Source organism: Myotis nattereri (assembly GCF_964212035.1).
Source record: "Myotis nattereri genome assembly, chromosome: 9".
NCBI lineage: Eukaryota > Metazoa > Chordata > Mammalia > Chiroptera > Vespertilionidae > Myotis > Myotis nattereri.
Genome location: NC_138084.1, coordinates 46,019,234 through 46,039,524, shown reverse-complemented (window position 1 = coordinate 46,039,524; position 20,291 = coordinate 46,019,234). Strand labels below are relative to the sequence as shown.

Sequence of the window (20,291 nt, the reverse complement as noted above, 5' to 3'; positions counted from 1 at the left end):
CCTGCTCTTTATCTGTAAAACAGAAATAATGACTCCAGTCCCAGAAAGGGGGGTCCGAGGAGGGCAGGGATTTACAGATAGTGGTTGGATCCTACCGCCCTGCAGAAGGGCTCTGTAAACTGGGGAGAGCTTCCTGCCCCTCTGGACCTGCTGTGGGGACTTTCCCGCCCCAATTCTGCCCTTTATTCTGATCCAGTTGCTGGGGGTCATGGGTCAGCTTCAGACACGGAGGAGGTGGGGAGGGAGGTTCCAGGAAAGGGCCATACTAGAGCTTCACTGGCCTTAGCCTTCGTTTGTGACTCCCCAGCCCCCTTCCAGCCATAGCCCTTCAAGGACACAGCGACAGGACAGGAAGGCCTTGGGGCTGAAGCCAGAGTGGAAAGGCTGCTTGGACAGGAAGCTTCAGGGGAGAGAACTAAGTGCTTGGGGTGCCAGGCAGTCTGCTGACAGCATTATGTACAGTATCCCAGACAACAATGACCAGCACTTATTGAGTGCTCACTGTATACGGGACACTATTCTAAGTCCTTTAAATGTATTAAATCTTTTAACCATCATCATAATCTGTGAGGTAGGTACTGGTACCCCTATTTTATAAATGAGGAAAATGAGATGATTAAACCATTCGTCTAGTTACATATTCCCAGTGGCATAGGATGCTGAAATTTGCACCTGGGTATTCTAATCCCCAAACCCCCTTTTAGTGGGGCTCCCATCCCCGTGATATGGATGTCCTCAGGCCACAGGTTCCTGGTGGCCCACAAGGCCCTGTGGGAGCTGATCTGCCCACTCCCCGGCTGCATCTCTGGTCACTCCACCTCCACGGCCCTCTATACTCCTCACACATGCTTTTGCTGTCTCTAGCCATTAGGCCAGTGGTCGGCAAACTCATTAGTCAACAGAGTCAAATATCAACAGTACAACGATTGAAATTTCTTTTGAGAGCCAGATTTTTTAAACTTAAGCTATATAGGTAGGTACACTGTTATTAACTTAATTAGGGTACTCCTGAGGCTTAGGAAGAGCCACACTCAAGGGGCCAAAGAGCGGCATGTGGCTTGAGAGCTGCAGTTTGCCAACCACGGCCCTAGGCCTTTGCACATGCTGTTCCCTCGCCCCGGAACGCTGCTCTCCCTCCTCTTTGCCTGGCTTCCTCTGGTCATCCTGGTCTCGGGTTAGTTTCCTTGTCATTCAGACATGGTTAGGAGCTCCTGTGTGATGCTCTCAGAACTACCCTTGTACAACAGCCACACTTCATGGTTCCAACCTAAACCGCTCTGTCCCCAGTGCCTGGAAATGCCCAGCACATGCCAGGCCCTCAGGAAATATGTGTTAGCTGGCTGAGTTGCTCATGGAGGCCTGGAGGAGAAGTGACTTGCCCGAGGTCACACAGCTGGTAGGTGGCAGAGCCAGGACAGGAATCTGCAATGTCCACCACCACCACCACCACCTGGCTCTGTCCACTGCACCTCACTGCCCAACCTGGATGCAGAGACCTGAGCCACGGACGTTCCGAGGATGCAGCTTCCCTCCTGTTCCCTGTTCAGGACCCCACGCTCTGGCCCCGGTGGTGATTCTGAGGTGTCATCTCCTGTGTTGGCTGAATTCCCCTCTTGCCTCCAGAGCCGCCCTGGCCCCACGGCCCCAGGGAAAGATTCCTCATCTCATCTGTCTGGCCTTGCTGAGCCCTGCAAGCTTTGATCTGCCCTGAGTCACCCCTGGCCTGTCTCTTTCTCCCCTGCTAATCTCTTCTCACACATGTGTCCCTCCCAGCTCTGAATCATGCCTTCTGATCTACTCTGAACTCTGGCCAAGAGGTCTGCATCTTTCTGGCAGAGTGAAATGACATAAAACAAGGCCCGCACACCCTTCCAGATGTGGGGGACCAGGAGGCCCATTCCTCACGATGTACGAGCCCGTCTCTCATCACTCACGCCATCTGCCTTGGTTTCCCCTCGCCCCCCAGCAGGATCTGGTTACGGCTCTTTAATCCGGTCTGAGTTGGGAGGCAGCCAGGCGATCGTTTCCTGGTTCCGTGGGGGTCTGTGATTCCCTCCCCGCACGCGCTGAGTGAGCACTTTTATGGACAGAACTCCAGAGCAGAGCCCACGTGGGCTGCCCCAGGGGGTGAGTCTGGCCCCAGCCATACTGCCTGCCGAGTGACCCTGGACAAATCACTTCACCCCTCTGAGCCTCAAGCTCCCATTTATAATCAGACATGAAAGTGTCTACGGCTTACAGTTGTTCTGCGGACTAAGTTATGTCATTCATTCACCAGCACAATGAAGCCTGTAGCGCGGGAGGTGCAGCCCTGAGGCCTCTCCCTGAAAGCACAGCCTGGGAACAGGGGCACGGGCACTGGTTAAGCATCTACAGAGGGCGGGCCCTGCCTAGGGATTGTCACAGGGCCTCTCGTTCGATCCTTGCAGTGCTCCTCAGAGGGACGGGTCATTCTCCCTCCTGGACAGATGAGAACACAGGCTCAGAGAGGCACTCAGCAAGCCAGGGGTGGAGTTAGAATTTGCATCTGTTTGTTCGTATGGAAACCATTGCTCTCATCTCTCCCCCAGCTGTGTTCTGCCATCTTTAAAAGGACCACAGCTATGTGCTCATGGCCCTCCCTTGCAGCCAGGACCTAAGCTCCAACTAAGTCTTTGTGGGATCGTCTTTATGCGTCTGAGTTCCTAGAGAGCGAGCCTGTGCCTGGTCATCTTTCTGCCGCTGGGGCTGTAGGGTGATTGCTGATTTCACCACACCCTCTCTTCCGGTCAGCCGCAGGCAGGTGGAGGGCTAGAGGTCAGCTTTAGCAGTTTGGAGAATGTGGTCTGGATGTGTGGCCAACATGGGGCTTTCTACTGTTCCTCTTCCCCAGTCAGGCCCTTGCGTCACCCATCTGAGGCCATGCTGGTCCCCAGAGCAGGTGCACTGTCCCTGAGTCGCAGCTGCACACCTGGAGGGCTGGTGCGGGGGGAGGGGCCCATCAAGCAGCAGGCCTCCCAGGCTGCCTATGGGGGGCAAGACTCGGCCCAGACACATGAGCTAACCAGGTGCAGGGCAGGACCAAAGGGAAATGCCACACAGCAGGCAGAGCTTCACTCCTCTAAAGAATAGGTAGACTTTAAACTCCCTTCCAATTCTGAGATTCTGTGACTCTACCTTCTCCAAACTCATTAGCCAAGGAAATGATGATGATGATGATGATGATGGAGACTGAAGTCGCCATTTATTGAGCATCCTTGATGAGCCTGACTCTTTAAATACTTTATCTTTATTGTGCATTCCACACGAGAGGAAACAGGCTCACAGAGGTGAAGGGGTCTGCCCAAGGTGAATAGCAGAACCAGGGTTTGAACCCACATCTATCTGATTCCAAAATCGACATCCTTTTCACTACATGTTGGAAGGCCAGTGGGGTTTGGAAAACAGTATAATATTCAATGTACACATGCTCTTCTCCAGACCAAGCCCTGATCTGCCGCTGTGGCATCGTGCAGAGGGGCACCCAGTCTGCCACCAAGGAGCTCTTGGCCTGGAGTCAGAGGAGACGGGACAGGCCTGGTGTCCTGCCATTCAGACAAAGGCGATCTGAAACGTGCAGACCCAAGCGGTGCTGGCGTGTCTGGAGGGAGAGGCAGGCAGAGATGGCCCTGAGGGCCACAGACCAGAGGAGTCGTCATGGGCTCCCGAGAGGCGTCCTGGTGTGGGATGTGGGCAGACCGGGGAGAGCGGGTTCTCGGCTGCAGTGTGAAGGCTGTGACTTCTAGGTAGAAACCATCGGGGATGCCTACATGGTAGCATCGGGGCTACCCCGGCGCAACGGGAGCCGGCACGCAGCTGAGATTGCCAACATGGCCCTGGACATCCTCAGCTCCGTGGGCGACTTCCGGATGAGGCATGCGCCCAACGTGCCCATTTGCATCAGGGCTGGCCTGCACTCAGGTATGCGCTGGGGGCCGTGGGGGTGATGGGCCAGACAGTCTCCCAGCCCTGCCTGGGTATGGGCTGAGGTAACCCCAATGACGTGCTTCTGGAATTCAGAGATTCTAAAACTCTATAATAGAGAAAATTTACATTTCTTTTTCCCCTTCTATTATTTTAAGGTTCTAGAATGTTATACATCACAGAATCCATGTTTAGATTCACACATTTTTATTTTTTTTGTCTCAGCATCAGTCAGGAGCATCTAAGTCCCATGCTGAGGAGCTGATAGTCTGATGGAAGAGGCAGGACAGAGACCTTCTGTGGTCATGCAAACAACTAAATGTTTGCTGGGATGGGTCTGGGAGAGACCTCAGAGCCTCTGACATCTCCTTCTCATGCCCCCATTCCTTCCTCCATGGCACCTGCTGTTCCCTGCTGACTCATTCTCTCATCCCTCATCCGTCAAGACAGCTCATGCACCACCTCCTCTAGGAAGTCCTCCGGCCTGGGTCAGAGTTCCCCCTCTGGGTTGGCACAGTCCTGGTGCTTCCTTTTCACAGCATTGATCACAGTTCCTACCTTGCCCCACACTGAGCTGGGAGCTCCCCGAGAGCAGAGTCTGGCTTCGATTGATCTGTGTCCCCCTACCCCATCCCAGAGCTTGACACAGATGTCATCTCCTCTCCAGATAGCGTCATCCTTACCCGCCCTCCCCCAGCTGGAGCCCAGAATGTGGGTGGGGACCACAGTCGAGGCAGGGAAGGGAAAGACTGTCGTAGGGACTTCTCGGTGCCCCAGGACCTGCCGGAGCTCACTGAGTGCCTTTGGGTTCCAGGGCCCTGTGTGGCGGGAGTCGTGGGTCTCACCATGCCGCGGTACTGCCTCTTCGGGGACACCGTTAACACTGCCTCTCGGATGGAGTCCACGGGGCTGCGTGAGTGTCCCCTGTTTCTATCCTGCCAGGCAAGGGCTGTGTCTCAATGACCATTGCAGCCGGGCTGTTTGAAACACGCTTCGTAACCAGATCACCAGGTGGTGGCAGCGCACCCTCGTTGTTTGTAAAGCAGCTGTAAGGAGATGACGTATGTCACTGGTTCTTTTTAATTTTCCACGAGGTTTTTGTGACGACTCATGAGAAAATTAGCAGATAAAACAATGACTCAAGAGGTAGGAAACCTAGGCCCTAGCCCCGACTGCAACTGGTTTGCTTAGGGTCCTTGAGCAAAATGCTCTTCCTCTGGGTCTGGGTTTCCCCACACTTACAGTGAGGGGACCCCCTCTAATTGTTAAAATGCCACTTTAGGTTCTTCCTGGCAGCAGGGGCCACTCTGCGTTTGGTTAGGGCAGCCCTGGCCTCTGCGTCCGGCCATACAGCCTGTGTGCTCCACAGAGCCCATCCCGCATAACCCGACGTGGCGGCCCTGCTGTGGAGTCCTGGTTTTAAAAGAGAAAAACTGCTCATATGCTCTGCCTCAGCTTCATCGACTTCCCTACATGCGGCAGTTATGTTCTTAGAGGTTCTGACTTCATCTTGGGTTCCTCCTAACATTCAATCTATGTAGTGTGCTTTGCTTCGAGGCCTCTATTGTAGGGACCAACCACCCACTAAAGGGACAAAAGAGCCAGGCAAAGGGTATCGCAGGAATCAGAATTGTGGGTATCACAGGCCAGAACAGCACTCAGTGATTTCACCAGACACTAGGTATGCTGCCACCAGGTGGTGACATGGATTCCTACCTTCCTTCTCAGCATACAGAATTCATGTCAGCGGAAGCACTGTCCAGACACTGCTCAGCCTGGACGAGGGCTACAAAATTGACATCAGAGGCCAGACCGAGCTGAAGGTAAGAAACTATTTCCATGTATTGGTGAGAATAGTTCCCAAAGGTCCAGTTTCTGTGGGCAGCAGGTGGGAGTCTCATCTGACTGATGCGGCTGAAGGAAATGCCTGCCTGGTGTTGGGACGGGGCTGATCACCTTCACATGTTCTCTCTACTCGCCAAATTCTAAGGAAACATTTCTTCCTTGAGCCACCCCCTCATTTGTCTCCTCATGAGAAGGACTAGAGCAAAGAAGTTACTTCCGTAGATGATCTACCTGGGGGGCATGCTGGTGCACAACATACATTTACATATTATTACTCACAGCAATAATGATGGGGGTGTCACTGTCCCCATTTTGTATTTGAGGAAATTAAATTAGAGAGCCAAAGGGACTTGTCCAAAGTCTCATAGCTTGGATGCCAGGTCTGGTGGCTGAAAGCCAGTGCTTTCTCCATAGCACTGTTGGGCTCCTACTCATCCCTCAGAACCCTAACATAGACATCACCTCTCACTGAAGCCCGCCCTGAGCCAGGACGCTCTTCTTCCTTTCCCCAGCAGTCACTATCAGGCCTTGTCTGTGCACCCACCAGCCTAGAGACCAGCCCTCTGCTGTTGTGGGTGTGATATTGTGTTGTACTTGCCCATGAGCACCTCAAAGGCAGAGACAACTCTGTAACCTCTGCATTCTTTTATAATGTAATGTTCATGAAACATTCATGGTACAGCATTCCTATGAATGATTTTTCTTCCTACCCACCTCCTCTTTTCCCCAATTCCTTGGCTAGCGTCAGGCCTGGTGGGGAGACTAGAGCAGCTTCGGCATTTAAACCCCCAGGGCTGCGACCAGGCCTCAGAAATCGGGTGCTCCAGGGGATTCGCTGCATTATGCCGTGGAATGTTAGAGTAGGAGGGTGCAGCTCAGAGAGGGGCAGTGACTTGTCCATGGTCACACAGCCTGAGAGGGCTGACAATGTGGAATCCTTTGCCCTGGAGGCTGAGGTGATGATGGGAGAGTGAGCTGGAGTAAGTCAGGGCAGATGTGTCTTGCTTGGCAGAATGGGCACTGGGTGTCCTGAGGAATAGAGGCACTGATGATAGAAGGGGATGCTGAGAGGGAATACGGCGGTCAGCACGCCACCCTCAGGTTCTTCAGGCTGGCCTGGGGGCTCCGGGGGCAATATCCCTGTCTGTGCCAGGGTGGGGTATGGAACCTCTAGACCAGCCCTGACCCCAGTGCCCCTCATGCCCCCCTCCTAACCTCCAGGCAGCGGCAACACCATTTCAGGGGAGGCCACCAGGTCCTTCAGTAGTTGGAGGAGAATCCCAGGTCATAGAAGCCTGGCATCTTAGCATTCCAGATCTGCTGGGTCATAGAATTCACGATTTATCATTTATTTTTTCTGACAGATAAATATTAACTCATTTCATCCACACAGCAACTTTATGAGGTATTAGGCCAGTGATGGCGAACCTTTTGAGCTCGGCGTGTCAGCATTTTGAAAAACCCTAACGTAACTCTGGTGCCGTGTCACATATAGAAATTTTTTGATATTTGCAACCATAGTAAAACAAAGACTTATTTATTTTTATATATTTAAATACCATTTAACAAAGAAAAATCAACCCAAAAAATGAGTTCGCGTGTCACCTCTGACACGCTCGTTATAGGTTCGCCATCACTGTAGTAGGGCAACCGAGGCACAGAGAGGTGAAGTAAGTCGGCCAAAGTCACACAGCTAGCAAGTGAAAGAGCCAGGATTTGGACCCAGACGGTCTGCCTCCAGGCTCCAGGCTGCCCGCCCCCAGGCTGCTGGGAGGGGTGCCCCTCTCTGCCTCACTCTCTGCTTGAGGAGGTGGCTCGGCCCTCTTTCCGGTCTCTTCCAGGGCAAGGACGTGGAGGAGACCTATTGGCTGACAGGGAAGGCAGGCTTCCCCAGACCCCTCCCCGCACCTCTGGACATCAAACCTGAGTGAGTAAGAGGAATTTCCCCAGAAGCTTGGCCTTTTTGTGTGCGAACTTTGGTATTTGTTACTTTTCTGATCATCAAGGTCTTACCCATGTCGTGTGTAAAACTTGGAAAATACAGAATTTTTTAACGATTATATCATCGCCATCTTCCCACTCCTGAGAGACAGCACTGCGAGCAGGTAGGCGCAGTCCTGCTGCCTGGATCTGAGGAGCTCGTGGCGGAGAGATCACGCTGCCTCAGTGACTCCTCACTCGGATCTGTGCTCTCAGCTCAGGCCCCAGGTCCTCTGTGTGGGTCAGAGCACTTTACAAACACACTCGTGGTGACAGCCTCAGGACGGCCGCCTGTGGGAGCGCCACGACTAGCTCAACCTTTCTCTGGTCGCTGGGCATGGAGAATCTCCCCGTTCTGAGCTGGGCACAGGCAATGCGCTGGGCACTTGTCGCCATTCAGATGATTTCAGCGGAGACTGGAGGGCAAGGCCACAGGGGCTGCCAATTGCTGAGAATTACAGTTTCCTATAAATAAGAAGGTCCCCTGGGGGCCCAGTCATCCCACCAGTGGGGAGGCTGAGCCTGGGCATGGGCAGAGCCTGCCAGAGTCCCCCAGCATGACCCCATCACAGCTCCCCAACCAGTTTTTCCGTTGTCAGCACTTCCCGCTGGCTCCTTCGCCCTCCCAGGCGGCCCCTCCATCACTCAAAGGGGAGGAATGTGTGGGACACACCTGGGCTTCCCGGGAGAGGCCAGCACTCAGCAGCCCAGGCTGTGTGTCCTTCAAGCGGGCGGATGGGTGTGGACGGGGTGGCTGGCAGGGAGCCGGCTGCAGCAGCCACTTCCTTTCCACCCTGCCGTCAGGACCCCCCAGGAACCAGAGGACAGGAACTGACCCCACCAACTCCCAGTGCCCTCCCCAGTGGGGTCCAGCGAGGCAGGGAGCGGGCCGGGCATTGAATGGGCACACGCTGACATATGCAGAAGCTGCCAGGTGTTCGGAGCACAGATGTGCCCACTTTATAAGGGCACGCCAGCGTCCTGGGTGCAGCGCAGGCTCATGCTCACAGAGAGGCCTCCACGCCCGGGGCCTTCAGGCCTGCAGGGCATCTCCGTGGGGGCGGCTTGCTGGGGCACCGGCGTGGTGTGAGGAAGGCTCCGGGACTGGACTGTTTGTGTGGCCTGGGCAGGTCCCTGTCCTCGCTGTGCCTTTCCATGTGCCACAGCAGCCTTGGCTCGCCCACCCCCGGAGCGTGGTGTGGCCCTGTGTGCCCTTTCCCTACCCTCTAGGTCAGCGGTTCTCAACCTGTGGGTCGCGACCCCTTTGGGGGTCGAACGACCCTTTCACAGGGGTCGCCTAAGACCATCGGAAAACACATACATAATGACATATTGTTTTTGTGATGAATCACTATGCTTTAATTGTGTTCAATTTGTAACAATGACATTGGGGGTCACCACAACATGAGGAACTGTATTAAAGGGCCGCGGCATTAGGAAGGTTGAGAACCACTGCTCTAGGTCCTCGAGTCCCACTCACCTCTCTGCCCCTCGAAGGGCAAGCTGTCCTCTGACCTCACAGGCCTCCGTTCCCACCCCACTTCTCGCCTCCACTCGGAGCTGCACTTCTCAGAAGGCCTGTCTGCTGATGCCTCACTTCCTCACCTCCCACTCCCCGCCCAGCCCCCGCAGTCTGACTTCACCCCCACCCACCGGAACGCCCTGTGAAGGTCACCTGCACCCATGTCACTAGGTCTGTGGGCAGTTTTAGTTCTCACTGACATTTCCCCTGCCCTTCCCGCTTCCTACAAACGGGCTCCGGCCTCCTCCGCACTCCGCTGTGCTCCGACCTCTGCAACTCATCCCCCGGGCTCCTCACCTCTGCCCAGCCCTGAAATGCCGGGATGCACAGCCTCTTCCCTGGGGCTGTCTGTCCCTCCAGATCCTAGGACAGGGATCGCCCTCGTGGCCTTGGGCCCAGCGCCCCTCTGGGCTCCAGGACCAGGCAGCTCACTGCCCCTGGTCGAGTCCTTCCAGAGCCCTCATGGCATCTCAGACCTCGGGGGTCCACCTGGCAGCTGGGCCCCCTCCAGAACTCTCTTCTCCTGTTCGGCCTTGCCATCCTCCCTCAGAAAGCCGGGCGACGTCCCGCTGTCCGGAGTCCTTAGCAATCCCACAGCTCTGCCTCCATCACACCCCCAACCTGCCAGCTCCCCACCTCCACGCCTCTCTTCTGGCCGCCAGGGCTCCTCGCCATTTCCCCTCATCCACTGGCCCCTCCACCCGTCTCCCCCAGAGTGACCTTTTACAGAGAAAACAAATACGATCAATATAAAGGTTCCCTGTGCAACCCTCGGGGGCCTCCTACTCCTCTGAGGCTCACACCTAGGAAGCTCCATCCCTGCGGCCTGTGTGCCCCTCCCTTGGCCTCATCTCACCTGCCACCTGCGGCTGCCAAGCCACCTGCTCGGGGCCTCCTCACTGTTCCTTAAACAACCCTGAGCTCTTCCCAGCCCAGGGCCTCGCTCTCACTGTCCCTGCCCCCCGAGCGCCCTGGCCTGGTCCCTTCCTATCCTGCAGGTCTGGGCTCTGACGCTGCCTCCCGCGTGAGACAGCTCTCATCACACAGGGCAAACAGAGCCCTGCTGTCGCCCTCTCCCCATCCCCCAGCATTGCGTACCGTAGCACTGGGCACTCCCTGGTATTTCCTGTTGACATGTTCATGGAACTTTCCCCTGCATGGCCCAGCCCGGAGACCCTGCCCCCATGTGCCGGCACAGGCCCCAGTGCCCGGGGCCCAGCTCTAGAGCTCCGGCCTTTCCCCTGGACACGCAGGCTGGGCAGCCAGCTCCCAGCCCTGCCCGAGCCACCCTGACCGGAGTGGGAGCCAGCAGGTCTGGCAGCCACTTGTCATCCGGAGCTCCCTCAGCTGATGACTTTTCCATCCCGGACAGAAACTTTAGAAAGTGCCAGAAACGTTTCCATCTCCTTGGCTCAGGGAGGGAGGAGAGTAGAGATCATTCCCCCAGGCCTCCCGGCAGACAGGGGAGAACACCGCACCAACCTAGGCCCACGGGCTCACACCCAGCACGTGGGCGCACAGGAGACTGTGCACGCACGCGCACACACAAGCGCACACACGTGCGTACACACGGCGCTCATCGTGGGCATTGGGCACATGCACACATAGAAACACCCCGCATGCCCGTCAGCCTGCTTGGAGATGAGATCACAGACAGCCGCATAGACACGGAATCTGCAGGAAGGGCTGGGATGCCAGTTGGATGGGAACTTGTCTTAAGAGTTGCATTTAGAAGGCAGTTACCAAATTGTTCCTGAACTGCGTGCTACAGCTTGATTTTTTTAAAGTCAAATTTCCTAAAGGTGCTTTTATCTTCACGTTCTGTATTTGTCATATCTGCATACGTTATTCCTTCTTCTTTTTGGGGGTGTTTAGGAGATTGATGGGATTAGGGGAAGGGGCGAAAGGCCCCTCCCTGTCTTGGTGTAGCCACGCCCCAGGCAGCAGGGCCCATGCCTGCCATTATGTGTCACAGAAACGGTCCATACAGTGGCCCCTTCTCTCCCCTCCGCTCCTGCTAACCAGGCTCAAAAGCATCCCCTGTCAGGTTGCTGTGAGTCACTCAGAGCCTTGCTTGCTTCTCTGTGCAAAGGCAATAACCATGCTCTACCCTCCTGTAGGCCCCTGCGGGAAGTGAATGAGAAAATGAGTGTGTGGAGTGGGGGGGGGGGGGGGGTCCTGTGTCCTTATCTGGACTCGCAAAATACCCAGAGAGTCACAGAGCCCCTCACCCTCTGGCCTCCCAAGGTCAGGTCCCTAAGTAAGGGACAGGGCTGGGACTCGCTCCCCGTCTCCTGGGAGGCCTCTGGCTGGAAGCCACACGTGCAGATGCACCAGCAGCACTGCCCCTCTGAGCCTTGGTCCCCGAAAGGTCCAATGGGGAGGGCACTGGGAAGCCACGGCCGGGCCAGTGCAGGGACCAGGAGACCCCAAGGGAGGGAAAGGGCTCTTACTCCCTCACTGTTGTTCTGGGCTTTCCTTATTCTTGTTTCTCCTCTTTCCCTAGGGATCCCTGGAAGGACCTCATAAACCAAGAAATCAGGGCGGCCTTTGCCAAAGTCCGCCAGTGCTCAGCTGGACCTTCGAGCTCAGGGAAGGCCTAGGCCGGGCCCGGAGGAGAGGGACAGCGTGGGACAGGGGCCTGCACCAGCCTAGACACCCCCAACCCCTCTCTCTGCTCCACTCCCCTCAAAGAATTCCCTTTCTGAGCCCCCTAGCAGCCAACTGGGTGCTCATTAGTAAGTGCCCTAGAGCGATATTAATTGATGTGTTCCAGTGTGAATCCTACGGGCAAACTTGACTCTTGACACAAAAGCAATAAAAATAGAAACATTCCCTTCCTTTCGGGCAGTGCTTTGTTCTCGACAAATGGTTTTGAGTCTGAGAGCTCGTTATCACAGAGCTCATTATCCCTCACACGGTGCCCAGGCGCACAGGGAGGAGGTCATTTCCCCGGTGGCATGAGCGGAAGCAGGACAGGTGCCAGGGACTGGAGCCAGGCCGGTGAGGCTCCAGGTTCAGCAGGGCCACCTCCTCACATTGCATCTCTTCTCCGGGCTTTGTTTTGTCATCTCTCAAATGGGAGTGGACAGGGCCCCCACGAGCCTGTTCCTAATACAGGTCTCGGCCCACAGCAAATGCTCAGAAAATGCTGCCTCCTTCCCTGCCTGTCTTCCCCAAGCCGGTCTAATCCTTAGGTCATCTGTGAGCACTGTGCCAGGAATCCAGGCTTTGGTAATCCGTGAGCACTGTGCTGGGGAAGAATGGGGAGTGATAATGCCTTAATTCTTAGGAAAATGAGACTTCTGTCTTACAGAGAAAACAAACCAACCCATAGCTAACTCATTAAACTGGCTTCTGACATCAAAGGGTGTTCACCAAAACCCGCAGGCAGACCAGGAACATGTGGAATTCATTTCCCTGGCGGGGGGAGAGGGCAGGGGGCCAGGGGACAAGTTCAGCCCTAAACAAACTGGTCCTTCTTCAAAAGACCCCTTGGGAGTTGTTGGGAAAATGTTCTGCCCACAGGCTGTGCTCACAGAGACCAGGCTGCGTGTGTGTGTGTGTGTGTGTGTGTGTGTGTGTGTGTGTAAGAGAAAGGCAATGTGAAAGGGATATGGGTGATGTGTTTGGAGCCCTGAGCTGCTGTGTGAAAGTGCTGGAATGGTTTTGGGAGATGCCACTGCCAGTCCCTACCTGCACAACTGTGCTGTTGTTAATCCTCATGAGAGAGACACACTGACGGGTTGTCTCCTGCCTGCGCCTCTGCCTGCGTGAAGGGGACAGGGATGGAGCCTGCAACCCAGGCACGTGCCCTTGACAGGAATCGAACCCGTGACCCTACAGTCCATGGACCAATGCTCTAACCATTGAGCAAATTGGCTAGGGCGGGACCTAACCTTTTTTTTTATATTTTATTGATTTTTTACAGAGAGGAAGGGAGAGAGATAGAGAGTTAGAAACATCGATGAGAGAGAAACATCGACCAGCTGCCTCCTGCACACTCCCCACTGGGGATGTGCCCGCAACCCAGGTACATGCCCTTGACCGGAATCGAACCTGGGACCCTTGAGTCCGCAGGCCGACGCTCTACCCACTGAGCCAAACCGGCTAGGGCAGGACCTAACCTTTATATGCCTCAGTTTTCTCAAGTCCCCCTACCTTCCATGCCACCGTGAGAAGTAACGCAGAGGAAACACCACGGGGTCTGGTCTGGAGCGAGCCTGCGGGAGCGCTGAGAGGGAGGGTCTGCACCCGCGGTCTGCGGGACACCACACAGCCGTGTCTGTGCGTGGGCTGCAGCCATGGGGTGGGAACCGAAGCACGGCCCCGGTTCCTCCACTGCCCTCCGTGTGGCGCGCTTCAGGCTTGTCGATTTTCTCTCGGGGCTTCGGTCTCTCCATCAGTAAAAGGAGCGGCTGCTCTGGGGGACTGTGAGGCCCCTCTGGGCATGAGGGTGCATAGCACACTTTGGGTAAGTGGAGGCCCAGCCTGGTGGGCAGACACAGGAGACCAGAATTCAAACCAGGACCCAGCTATCCTGCCAGGAGCCGGTCATTGGGCCTCCCTAAGACCTCAGCTCCTCACTGCACAGCAAGGACCAGGCCTGCCCTGCCGGCCTGCCGTGCTGCTGTTACGTTGAGGGCAGCAACAGCTGTGAATGCACGCTCCCAACTGAGGAGTGTGCTGCAGCCGTGACTTACGGTGCATATATGTGTGACGACCTGTGTGGTATATGTATTTGTGAAGGCCATGGGGCTGTCAGAGCTCAAAGTGCCCTGAGCGACAAGTGGCAGTGTACCTGTGCATATCTGCGAATGTCTGTGTGCATGCTGTCCGTCTGTGTATATGTGCATTTATGTGTCCGTGTGAGTCGTGTATATGCACTTGTGCATCTGTGGGCCTTGGTGTGTCTGCACGTGTGCTGCTCCAGCTGTGTATGTGTCCAGTATGTCTGGGCACCGGTCCGGGAGCAATGGTGGATCTCCTTACATTGGTGTCTGTGCACACAGTGTGTGTCTGCATGTGTGGTGTGTATCCAAGTGCATGCTTTGTCCATGTGTGGGTTGTATGTCGTGTGTCTGCATCCGGCCAAGGGTCTCCTTACTCTTGTGCCCTCTGAGAAGGACTGAGGCAGCTCTGCTCTCAGATGCCCCTGCTCAGACCCCCAGGGCAGAACTTGGGCTCCGGGAGGGAGCTCTGGCTCCAAAGCTGAGACACTGAATGTGAATCGACCGCCACACACCAGGGCCCTCACCTCTCCCCAACCTGCCATCAGCTGCGAACACGTTCTCCGGAGAGGAAGGCCCGCCTGGCCCCTGTGTTGTACCCTTGCCAGGGGTGGGGCTGGTTTCCTCTGTCCTGGGAGGCTTTGGGCTCATCTATTCCACGTGACCCGCTGCCTGCTGTGGGACAGACCCCTGCCTGGAGCTCCCACTATATCATCTCAACCACAGCACCCTCTGAGACGGGAGTTATTGCCCACTTTCTAGATGAGGAAACGGAGGCTCAGAGGGTGACGGGACTTGTCCGTGCCGGCTTCTCTCTGCCTCCTGCTCTGAGGGGGTTGCCCAGTGCTACAGCAGCCCAGAGAAATGGCAGCGGTCTCTGGAGGCTCCCAGAGGGTATGGCCTCAGGGGCACACAGCTTTCTCTTCTGCAAACCGGGGTGAGGACAGGTGAGGCTGAGGCGCTCTCAGAGCGGGTTCCTGTCATGAGGAGCCAGCCCAGCATTTGCATGGGGCTTCCGGGCACATGCCCAGGTGGAACCCCAGAGCTGGGGCCCTCATGTCATGACTTTCATGATGAGTCAGTGCCAGCTGGTCCCTATGAAGTCCCCCTGTCTTCCCCTGCCAGCCTGAGATCACCCTTCTGTCCCTTTGGGATGGTTCCCAGCAACAGAACACTCCTGGCATCTCGAGGGGATGGGGTTCTTGCAATGACAGAGGGGGCCACGGGCTCCAGAAGGTCCTCCCCGAGCCAGGTGATCTGGACTGGCTTGATTTGTGGTGCTTCAGGCAGGCACCATTGGGGATGGACTCCTCAGAAAAAGTCCAAATACTTTTCACTTGGCATTCCAAGCCCTACACATGCTGCCCTCGCCTCACCTGCCCCCTGCACAGCCAGCTCTCTGGCCAGGACAGACTGCGTACTCTTCCCCAGGCCCCTCACGGTGCCACACCTTGCTCTTGCTGTTTTCCTACCTAGATGACCGTATCCCTTTTTCAACATTTGGTGAACTCCTACACAGCCTTCAAAGCCCACCCAAAAGGCACCTCCTTCCAAAACCCTTTCCAACTGCCCCTTGTATGTACTGTGTTGCCACACTTGGCTCTCCCTTGCTGGCAGCAGCCCTACCTAGTTCACTCTTTATTCCCATGCTCACAAAGAAGTAAGCATTGGGAGGGTGAATGGATGAATGGACAAGCTAATGAACCAGTTAGCCCAAAGGCTTTTAATGAGCCATCTCTGCCCCTGAGGTCTCCTGCCTAGCTTCTCCTCTGCTGTTCTCTGCATCTGGGCTTGCTTAATCTAATGCTTAGTTGGGATCCTGTTTGCCAGGTGTTAACCTGTGACTTTCCTGGCTGCGCTTTTTCTCCTTCCTGGCACCCTTCCTGTGCTATGGACACTCTTTCTCCAACCCCCAACCCCTATACCAGCCTGGGCACTCTTCCTCACCCGCCTGTGCTTCCCACCCCTTCTGGCTAACTTCTCCTCACCTTACAGACCTCTGCTCCTTTTGCTGCCTCCTCCAGGAAGCCTTCCCTGAAATCCTCCCTCCCTCTCCCAAGTGTTGTGGGAGGGGCAGCTCCCTGTCTGGCTCCTGGGCCTCCTGGCCACCCTGTGGAGCAGACTTGGGCTTACCTGAGCGCAGGGCTGGGTGATCCTGGTGGGAGAAGAAACAAAACCATCAGGGGAGGTGAGGAGGCCACTGTGGTGGCAGGTGAACCCCACGTTAAGGAAATCCACCGACATGAATGCATGAAAACTCAGTTTTGCTCCAAGACCATTAGAGCTATGTCTCCACTCTCACGGGGAAGGTGAAGTGACATAGAGCAGGGGGAGGGCCACACGCACTGAGCAGCTGCGTGCTCATTGTCTCAGGGAGCCGGCCTCACAGCCCTAGGAAGCGGTGCATCACCCCGTTGCTACTGAGTTCCTCTGGGGCAGTAGGGCACCGAAGCCCAGGTCTTTCCCTGGCGCTTGCCACGCTGCCTCTTACGCTGCTCTTCCCCTGGATCTGCCTGCGCAGCACTCCTCTCCGCGTTTCCACGAGTCTCCGAGACTCTTCAGAAGTCCACTAGGGGGCAGGCAAGCTGTTCCAGGGAGAACCAAAGCCCTTGGCAACCTAGAGATTCCTGGCCCCGCCCCTGCCCTGGGGCTCCCGGGGTCCCACTAGAGAGGGAGGATGGCTCCCCAGCCCACAGAGAAGTCTTGCTTGGGAATATCCCCAACGACTGAAGGACTAAGGACAGCAGATCTCAGTGTCCTGTCCCCGTCCGAAAGGCCTGGTCCAGGCCGGCATGTGTCAGAGGTTTGTCCAGTCTCCAGCCATTTGCATTTCTGAATAAATAGCACTGAGGTGACACTGTCTTATTCAGCGCTCTCCTGGACCTTAGCTCACATGGCCTAGCACACCCTCTCCTGGGAGGCAGGTGTGACGGTCCCGGGCACAGCCAGGAAAATGAGGCTCTTGCTGGCAGTTCTCCTCCATTGCTCACCTAGACCTTCCTTCTGGGCGCCAGGCTCAGCGTCCGGCTGCCTGCCAAGCACCTCCCCGATGAGCCACTGCTTACCTGACTGAACTCTGCCCTGTCCTGGCCAGAACCAGGAGTGATCACCCTCACTTCCCTGTCCTTCCCACGACCCTCTCCCCCACCGCCATCAACCCCCATGTCCATCCCACCCACCACCATAGTCTCTGCCTTTGTCCAGGCCCCACCGCCCGGTGCTCAGTGACAGTACAGGTCTGGCCTCCCTGCTGCTCTCCTGCCTCCATTCCCCAGCTGGCTCATGCCATCCCGTCTACCTGCGGCACAGACCTCACCACGCCACTTCTCTAGTCAGCACGCTCTCAAGTGCTGGTGGCCGGGCCCTTCGTCATGATGCTCCTGCCAACAGACCTCCCATCCCCGATACCCCTGACATCCAGCCCTTTCCCACCCCCATGCCTAGCCCCATCTTGTCCTCTCAAATTGCTCAGACCCCCGGTATGAAAATATTCCTATTAGCAGTTATAATACCCCCCCTCCCCCAAGACCTGGAAGCAGTGACCTGGAGACTGTGTAACCTTCCCCTGTCACCATGGTGAGCAGGTGCACAATCTTTTCAGCTGGAGAAAACTATTAATATCCACTTGGCTCATTTCAGGACTTGTCATTATGTCCATGGCCTGGGGAAGCTAACAGTGGGGTTAGTCTTTGTTCCCCGTGTGTCCACCTTGAGCCCACAAACCAGACCCAACCTCCCGGTGTATCTGTGAGAAATGGAGAGTTTGCTGGAGCTCTCCTGGGAACCAGAGAAGAGAGTGCAGCCAAGCTTCATGAACTCCCCCAAACCCCCCAGTTCTCCCTCCCAGTCCCCTCCCTGGCAGCCCCCCTTCTCTTCCTCGCCACTCGCTTACCTCCCAACCCCCTGTTGTCTCAAATCTATCAGACCCAGTCTCCGCTTCCTGCTTCATTGACAGTTACCCAAAGAGCAACTACAAGATCAAGTTAAGGCTCAGGGGCCTTTTAAAGGCCCATTCAGGCTTTCCCAGGCTATTGTCTCCAGAGCTCCCCCTGCAGGCAACCCATGGAAGGGTTTTTATTGCATTGAAAAGAGGGAACGGATGGATGGATGGATGAAATAGCTGAACTTTAATCCTCACCACAAGCATATGAAATAGACATTCTTCTCATGTTTTCGATGAAGCTACTGAGACTCGGCAAGCCAGTGGCAGGACTGGACCTTCACTCCCAAGCCCCCGCCACGTACCACCCCGGCTGCCTTGTGGGCCACAGCCACGTACTACGTGGAAAGAGGTGACGCAGATGCAGCAACAGACTCAGGCAGCAGACACAGGGTGGGACCAGCCAGCGGAAATGGGATGAGTTCTAGGGTGAGGTCCGGAGGAACAGGCAGATGAGGCGGCGCCGGGGGAAAGCCAAGGCCAACAGCCAGGTGTCCAGCTGGCGGATGGAGGAGCTGAATGGAGCAGACCTCAGAGTGTGTTGTGAACAGAGCTCAAGGTCATAACTAGCAGTGAAAGTAGGGCAGTGGGAGAGTGGAAGAGCAGGGGAGCCAATTACCTCTGGCCATCCAGGGCCTTTCGAAGAGCTCGATGCAGGTCTTTTAGGCACCGGACAGGATGCCTTTCAGGGTACCTCTGCAGGGAGCCCGGAGAGGGTGGTTTTTCTCAGTCTTGTGGCCACAGTCTCCGCTCTGGGCATCTCATCAATTATTTCCTACAGCCCTCACCTCTAGTGACTCTAAAAGAAGAGAGAGACAGAGGCAAAGAGATGAGAGAGGAGAGGGAGTTTGACAGAGATAACTGAGCACAGTTGGGAGACAGCAGGAAGGAGAGAGGGATGATGGAGGATGTATGTGGGTGCATGATATGGCGTCTGGCCTCCCCGAGCAGTGAAACAGACAGGAAAATGGGAAATGTGACATATGCTTGGACCCCCAGGGCCATCAAAGCGTTTTAAGCAGGGAGTGACCTAGTCGAATCTGTTTGGAGGGAGTTCATCTGGCCACCATGTGGAGGATGAATGACTGGATGGATGAACAGGAAAGGAAGACCCTGGGGCAGGAAGTTCTCCTGGGGGAGGGGGAGGAGAGGGGGGAGGAGAGAGAGAAGCCAAAGCCAAGGGGGGAGGTAGAGCTTCTACATCAAAGATCAGGTGGAGAAAGAGGAGGAAGGGGAGGGGGGGCAGCACAGGATCCAGGAGGAAATGCTGGAGAGATGGGAAGTGAACCTGGAGAGGGTATTACAGGTACCCAGAGAAGAAGACAATTCAGGAGGGAGGGAGTGAGCAGCTGTGAAGAATGCAGCCAAGTGACCAAGGCAGCTGGGGTTGGGGGAGTGTCTATCCATTGTCGTTCCAGATGCACAGGCCAGGGATGAGCTGGTTGAATGATGGGGCTGGAGACAAGTGGAAGAAGTGAGGAGAGTGGAGGGGAATAGAGACAAAAGAGTAGGTGACAACGTTGACGGGTCAGCTAGGAGAAGACAAGAGGGCAGGGCAGTAGCTGGCTGGGGACTTGGGGGGCCTGGAAAGAGCATGTAAAATGGGAGTGTCCATGCTGATGGGAGAGCCTGTGGGTAGAGGGGCTGCTCAGAAGCTTTCCCAAGAGGCAGCTTCTCCAGCAGGAAGCAAGCCCACTGCCAGGCCTGGTGGCTCTAATGCAGGCAGAGGTGAAGTTGGGTTTAGGGGTCTGGTTCAGGCCTCAAACCCAGGTCTCCTGCCCCAACACACAGAGGGGAGGGAAGGCAAGCAGGCAGTAGCCACACAGCCCAGAAGAGGCCAGAGAGCAGCAGTCTGGAAGGCTGAAGGCCCATTCCCGAGCTTCCAGATGTAGAGACAGGGGCTGGCTATGGGGACACAGCTGGGCACCCAATCCTCAGGAGACATGATCCAGCCCTCTGCACCCTGGGGCTCCTGCTCAGCCTCCAGACTCCTGAGGTTCTGAGCTCACAGCATCCCATCAGGATTAATCATGGGATCCCTGGGAGGTACAGTGGTCTGTCCAACCCTTTCGCTTTCTCCCCTTTCACACCCCAGGAAATCAGCCCTAGTGAAAGTCTCCCAACTCATGTGTGTGGTCTGCTTCTGAGAAAGTCAGAGTCATGAGCAATGCAAGATCACAGCCTAGCTCCCATGGGCAAGCTCACATGTGCATGTGTGTCTGTGCATGTACACGTCCACACACACAGCCTCTCTGTGTGCTATGTCTGGTGTGTGTGTGCTGAGTTTGGAAGCCTGAGACTTTTAAGTCTTTGCTGTATATATGAGATATGA

General features: G+C 55.8%; 1 protein-coding gene across 1 annotated transcript in view; it reads left to right on the top strand.

Annotated features, from left to right (window-relative positions):
* The window catches only part of LOC308525503 (guanylate cyclase D-like), a gene marked incomplete at both ends in the record, with an annotated part of 50,233 nt that extends 38,341 nt beyond the window's left edge, over positions 1–11,892 (top strand). Inside the window, 5 exons of the mRNA XM_081100311.1 lie at positions 3,765–3,939; positions 4,757–4,855; positions 5,671–5,765; positions 7,629–7,714; positions 11,796–11,892. Of these exons, the coding sequence (XP_080956437.1) occupies positions 3,765–3,939; positions 4,757–4,855; positions 5,671–5,765; positions 7,629–7,714; positions 11,796–11,892 (552 nt within the window). The remainder of the gene's footprint in view (positions 1–3,764; positions 3,940–4,756; positions 4,856–5,670; positions 5,766–7,628; positions 7,715–11,795) is intronic.
* Between the last annotated feature and the right edge of the window lie 8,399 nt (positions 11,893–20,291).